This window comes from Magallana gigas, chromosome 1, assembly GCF_963853765.1.
Source record: "Magallana gigas chromosome 1, xbMagGiga1.1, whole genome shotgun sequence".
NCBI classification, from domain to species: Eukaryota; Metazoa; Mollusca; class Bivalvia; order Ostreida; family Ostreidae; genus Magallana; species Magallana gigas.
The window spans coordinates 3,579,438-3,585,592 of NC_088853.1; the positions used below are offsets into that span (position 1 = coordinate 3,579,438).

General features: G+C 34.5%; 1 protein-coding gene across 12 annotated transcripts in view; it reads right to left on the reverse strand.

The window, feature by feature from the left end:
- LOC109618075 (uncharacterized) overlaps positions 1-5,821 on the reverse strand; it is a 116,634-nt gene extending 110,813 nt beyond the window's left edge. For 3 of the 12 annotated variants that reach the window (XR_010712689.1, XR_010712688.1, XM_066080998.1), the window contains exons 1-2: positions 2,792-3,727; positions 1,217-1,275 (exon numbers count right to left, since the gene is read on the reverse strand). Coding sequence is in view for 5 of the 12 variants with exons in the window: in XM_066080998.1 (XP_065937070.1) it covers positions 1,217-1,275; positions 2,792-2,795 (63 nt within the window). In the remaining 7 variants the exon portion in view is untranslated. Of the gene's footprint in view, positions 1-1,216; positions 1,276-2,381; positions 2,515-2,791; positions 3,734-5,512 lie in introns of those variants that run through there. The other 9 variants (XM_066081006.1, XM_066080991.1, XM_066081012.1 and 6 more) reach the window with 8 other exon arrangements.
- Between the last annotated feature and the right edge of the window lie 334 nt (positions 5,822-6,155).

Below are 6,155 nucleotides of genomic sequence, written 5' to 3' on the forward strand. Positions count from 1 at the left end.
TCTTATACATGTAAACATGTGCATCTTATTCTCTCAGACATGTAGTCTCTCTCTCTCTCTCTCTCTCTCTCTCTCTCTCTCTCTCTCTCTCTCTCTCTCTGTGACTTACTCTTATACATGTAAACATGTGCATCTTATTCTCTCAGACAGTCTCTGTTTCTTACTCACTGACTTAGTCTTGTAAACATGTGCATCTAACTATTTTTCTCAGACGTATTCTCTCTCTCTCTCTCTCTCTCTCTCTTTCTCTGACTTACTTTGTCAAACATATGCATCATTCTATTTCTCTCAGACATGTAATCAATTTCTTTCTTTTATTATTACTTTCTTTCACTATCTCATGATTTTACAGCTAAACATGAACTTCTTATCTCTCATTTTTTCTCCAAGCCGCTGTCCCACATAATTTCCTAATAAATCTGTTCTCTTGCTTTCTAACTGTTCTCTCTATCCCTAACACTTTCACTGCCAAACGTCTCTCTCTCTCTCTCTCTCTCTCTCTCCCCTAACATGTAATCTTGCTATCATCCCTCTCTTCTCTCTGTCTGTCTCTCTTTTTTTCAGATGAACTCAGCTAAACTTGGTCTCTTAATCTCATTCTTTTTTGTTCCTCATCCATCACTCCTTATTGCTCTGTATAACATGTCTGTTTGCTCTCTCTCTCTTTCTCTCTCTCTGACTTTCTCTGTTAAACATATGCATCTTTCTATTTCTCTTAGACATGTAATCGATCTCTCTTTCTCTCTTTATTACTTTCTTTAAAATGCAGTTGTGACATTACCCCATGTAGAGAACATTTTGTACTTGCTATCAATATTCAATGCACACCTAATCATCAAATGTGTGCAAAATGGGAACCCACCAATGTATACATGTTAATTACTGGCTTATGTCCCATGCTTTGTTATCTCCCTTAACCTGGCTGATTTTTTACTCTAACACATCAATCATCAAATGGGAATGTGGGCAATAGTTATATTGTCAGTTCCTGGGTAAGAAATTGATGTTGACCTCGGCCTATGCTCTCGGGCAACAGTTCTTACCCCAGGACTAACACAATGACTACTGCCCTCATACCCATTTAAAAATGTAAGATGTCTATGAATGACACACGACGACAAACGTGAGATAGCAATGGGTCTCCTGAGTGACTCAGGTGACCTAAAAATACATAGTATAGCTACATGAACATAGTGATATTACATGAATACTATACCACATATATTCTCTCTTTGATCTCGCAGTAAACAGCACAGTCAAACACAGCCTTGGAACCTGTAAAGAGACCATCAACTGTTACATACTACAGACTGGTATAACCTATCAGTCAACAGTCAGACACAGAGAACCTGTAAAGAGACCATCAACTGTTACATTCTAGTACTTGATGATATCCCGCACAAGTGTGGGATTTAATAATTTATATGACACAAAGCTTAATTACATGTACGTATATGTTGATCCATATTTTTTGGTTTATTTATGTAAATATAGTGTCCGATTTTATTTCTTAATTGCTTTATTAACCTTTTCTCAAACTCGTAAAAATCTACATTTACTATATTAATTACTGCTACTCTCAAACATGTACTTTCAATCTATGTTAATTTTCTCTCTCTCTCTCTCTCTCTCTCTCTCTCTCTCTCTCTCTCTCTCTCTCTCTCTCTCTCTCTTTACACACAGATCACCATAACTTAGTTATAGAAATGAGGGCTGACACAAGATTTATCTTCTGTCTGATTCTATTGAACCACTGTTTTTCAAATGTGACACATATCTTCAGTGTATTCTTATTTACAATTCACCTATGAAATACAGAATGTAACTTTTTATAATGTGTTTATAAAACATAGGTATATTTGTGTCATTATCCCATGTAGAGAACAGACTGTAAATACTACCCAAAATACAATTCACACCTAGTCCTCAAATTTGTGCAAAATGGGAGCCCACCAATGTATACATGTTAATTACCGGCTTATGGCCCATGCTTTGTTATTCCCCTATCCCTGGCTGATTGTTTGACTGTCCCCCCGGGCAGATAATTGGACAATACCCCAGCCCTGACATTCGACAAGGATATGTTTCTCCTCATCTAACACATCAATCATCGAATGGGAATGTGGGCAATAGTTATATTGTCAGTTCCTGGGTAAGAAATTGATGTTGACCTCGGCCTATGCTCTCGGGCAACAGTTCTTACCAAGGACTAACTCAATGACTACTGCCCTCATACCCATTTAAAAGATGTATACTAAAATGTCTATGAATGACACACGACAACAAACGTGACATAGCAATGGGTCTCCTGAGTGACTCAGGTGACCTAAAAAACCAGAGTATAGCTACATGAACATAGTGATATTACATGAATACTATACCACATATATTCTCTCTTTGATCTATCAGTACACAGCACAGTCAGACACAGCCTGGGAACCTGTAAAGAGACCATCAACTGTTACATACTACAGACTGGTAAAACCTATCAGTCAACAGTCAGACACAGAGAACCTGTAAAGAGACCATCAACTGTTACATTCTAGTACTTGATGATGTCCCGCACAAGTGCGTGATTTAATAATATACACATTTATATGATACAATGCTTAATATTTCGAAAATTATTTTTTGGTTCATTTTTGTACATATTTTGTCTGATGTTTTTCTTCATTGTTTTCTTAACCTTTTCTTTAAAATTGAAATAAAAAACCAACTGCATGGCTGGATATTTACAGGAGCGGCGATGAAAAATCTAAACTAAAATGGATGACATATACATATTATATACCCATCAGTTTTCCTTCCTTGATACTGTCAGTTTACAGAGTTTGGTCTGAGTTTCCGGATCACCACACTGTGGTTTTCCGATTCCGTATCACTGCTCTCTGAAACTGATAACGTCTGTATTTTAGCCCGTTTTTAAAAGAGTTCGTATAAAATACAGTCAAACTTCATTATCTCGAACTAGATGGGACTGTTTAAAAACTTTGAGATATCCGAGTATTTGAAATATCAAGGTACAATACTTAAAGCGGAAGGAAAGTAAAAAATACATTTGATTTATATTAATAAAGTGTTTTAAATTATCACACATGGTCATGCTGTTTTGAAAATAAACTACATAATTAAGCTATAATGCACGTTTGAAGTGAGAAATTGTATTTACGGGAGGCTGACATGATGTAGAACTCTTTTGTATTGAAAACCAAGAAAATTAATTATTTTGACGTCCCACAATCTATTCTGGTTTGGTTTACATACATGCATATGACGTATACAATGCTCTGAATAAAACACTGGTTTAGGCCTAACAAAAAAAAATAGTTTGTTTCCGCTTTCACTCTTTCATGATGAAAAAAAGTAGGGTCGGTTGGTCGGAAATTTTTTATTTTTTCAAATATTTTTTTCCCTTTAATATTGCAGTATCCATACATGCCGGTTAGATACTAGTATGGTATAAATGGTATTAAGCTGGTCTTAAGAAAACACAATTTGAAAAATGATATTATATATCAGATACTTCCTCTGCCAACGATGAGAGCATTAATAAAATATACAACACATGGAAACATACAGCCATTTTGAAACAAAACGTTTGTTACACTGATTTGAGAAGAGTAACTGCTTCAAGCATTTTTGTGACCAAAATTTTGATTAATTTTTTTTTCCAAATTGCATAAAAACGAAAATAAACGATTTATCATCAAAAACCCTTAAAAAAAGTTTTGAGTCGGGGGGGGGGGGGGGGGGGGGGGTAAAAGCTAGTGTCGGTCGGGAAAGCGGAAACAAACAATTTTTTTTTTTAGGCCTTATGCCTTTCTGTTACTCAAGTAATCGACGGAACAAAAATAATGTTTAGGTTCACACTTCAATCTAAAGAATATTATATGCATGCATAAATATATGATTTTTTATTAAAGCACATAGTAGGCCAATTCATTTAATTTTGTATTCCTACAAATTTTCTCTATCAAATTAGAACGATGTCGATTATTTGTTTCAATGTTCAATTGTTCCGCCCCCTCCTTCTCAGTTTTATATATTCAAATACATTAATGTATTAAATTAATTAAATTAGTTTATTAAAACATCCTACCATATTCACCATTCTATTAATGATCACTATTGATGTGAATCATTAGTAGTATAGGAAAACGGTTTAGGAAAAACAAAACATTTTTAATGAACATTCATCGCCCAGTCCCCTTTCAACCTCCCTATTTGATGTACACATGATTTATTCATATAAATGTAGAACACAATCTGTTCATTGTTTACAAATTCATGTAAAAAGTTTACTTAATCTTTCCTGGTATAAAAATGTATGAAATTAAAAGACACTAGTGTATGCTAACGATGCAACTGTGAAACGATAAGCACGTGCCTTTATCATTGTGATGTCATGAAAAAAGTTCAAACATTATTGAAATGATTCGCTATTCTGCAGGTTCATATAAGGAAACATATTTGCAACTATAAATATCAAGTATCACCTTCTATGTATGCACTAAGTCAATTCCTAGTAAATATATTCACCCTTTACATAATCATTCAATATCATTTCGTTGCTAGTATATAATTTGATACAACTCCCACTGACTTGGATCCCCCAAAACTAGTCCGACTTAATATCTGATGTTTTACTTGCCAGGAAAGTAAATATCAAAATCGTTAAAAAAGCCAGAAAACGTCAGATATTTCGGACTACCCCAAAACATGTCCACCACCAAACTCTCATTTTAGGCTGGTTTTAAAATATTGAAAATGAAAGTAGGTTTTAATTAATTCAACAATAAATACTTATCAGGTAAAATTCAATTATAGTTTATGGACATCATATTGCACTTGTTAAAATACCAAAAGTGTAAGGAGTAATTACTCTGGTGCAGGCATTTTTTAGTTAATTGACAAAATGTAGTATAGATATTCTTACATGTAACAAATGTTAAAGTGGCAATAACTATATATATTTTTTTCAAATTCTGGTAAGCGATTAAGACATTGATAAATGATTTCTCATAAAATGTTGGTCTTTCAACAGGAAAACAAAATGTTACTTACTTTTTTAGACAAATGCCACCCCCCCCCCCCAAAAAAAAAAGCTATTCTAAAATTTAGTTTTGAATGTTTTAATCGGTCAACTTAGTTTTCATTATTAATTAATTTCATCTTTATATTACTTAACGTACATATACTCCAAGTAAACATTTTTAAAAAAAAAGGGGGGGGGGGTTCTATGTCTGAACAAACGACTTGTCTTGTCACTGGTACATACAGCTGTTGGATTGAAACAACTTACCCCCTCCTCCCTTACCTGAACTAAGTTACAACAGTGTTTTCTTCAACACTTTACATATACACGAATGACATGATTTTGAAGGTTTGTTTTCGGGTCAGCCATTTTACATAGTTGATTTTTAAAACTATCGCGTTTTATCTCACCTAAATTGTCACTGGCAAGATATATGGAAGAAGTAGACTACATTGTAGAATATATGATATGACAAACCTTTTTTTCACGGGGAACAATTATCTAAACGGATAGAAATAAACTTTCCTTTTCTCTTCCCAAATCGGTCTATCGTCTGTTCGACATACGTCACAGCGATGCTTAGACGTTTCGCCACCTAGCAATTTCGACCCCAAATGGTTTCGGTCCCAGATAATGAATTTACCGGTTTTCAAAAATAGAAAAAAGCTGTTCGAATATTTAGTTTTAAATGTATTAATCGGTCAACTTAGTTTTCATTATTACTTTATACTACTTAACGTATATGTACTCGAAGTAAACATTTTTTAAAGTAAGGGGGTGGGTGGAGGGATCGGGGGGGGGGGGGGGGGGTAAAAATGGATTTGAGACCACGGATGACTTCTAAAGCAATCCTGTATTTCTACATATTTTGCAGAAATGTTTGCCAGAACAATTCAAGTGAATTTACTGGTCAGTTTCACTGTATGTGCTTTGTTTTATTAATCCATGTTAAATTTCATTATGCGTTTGTGAAATAAAATTTTAGAATTATCTCTTGGACGGCAATCCTGCTATCTGTAGCGTTCCTGTTGAGTCACGAAGAAGTGTGTTTGTTTATAACAGAATGTCTGATTCTGACTGACACCGGAAATCGTGTTTATTTCAGCAGCAAAATCATCGC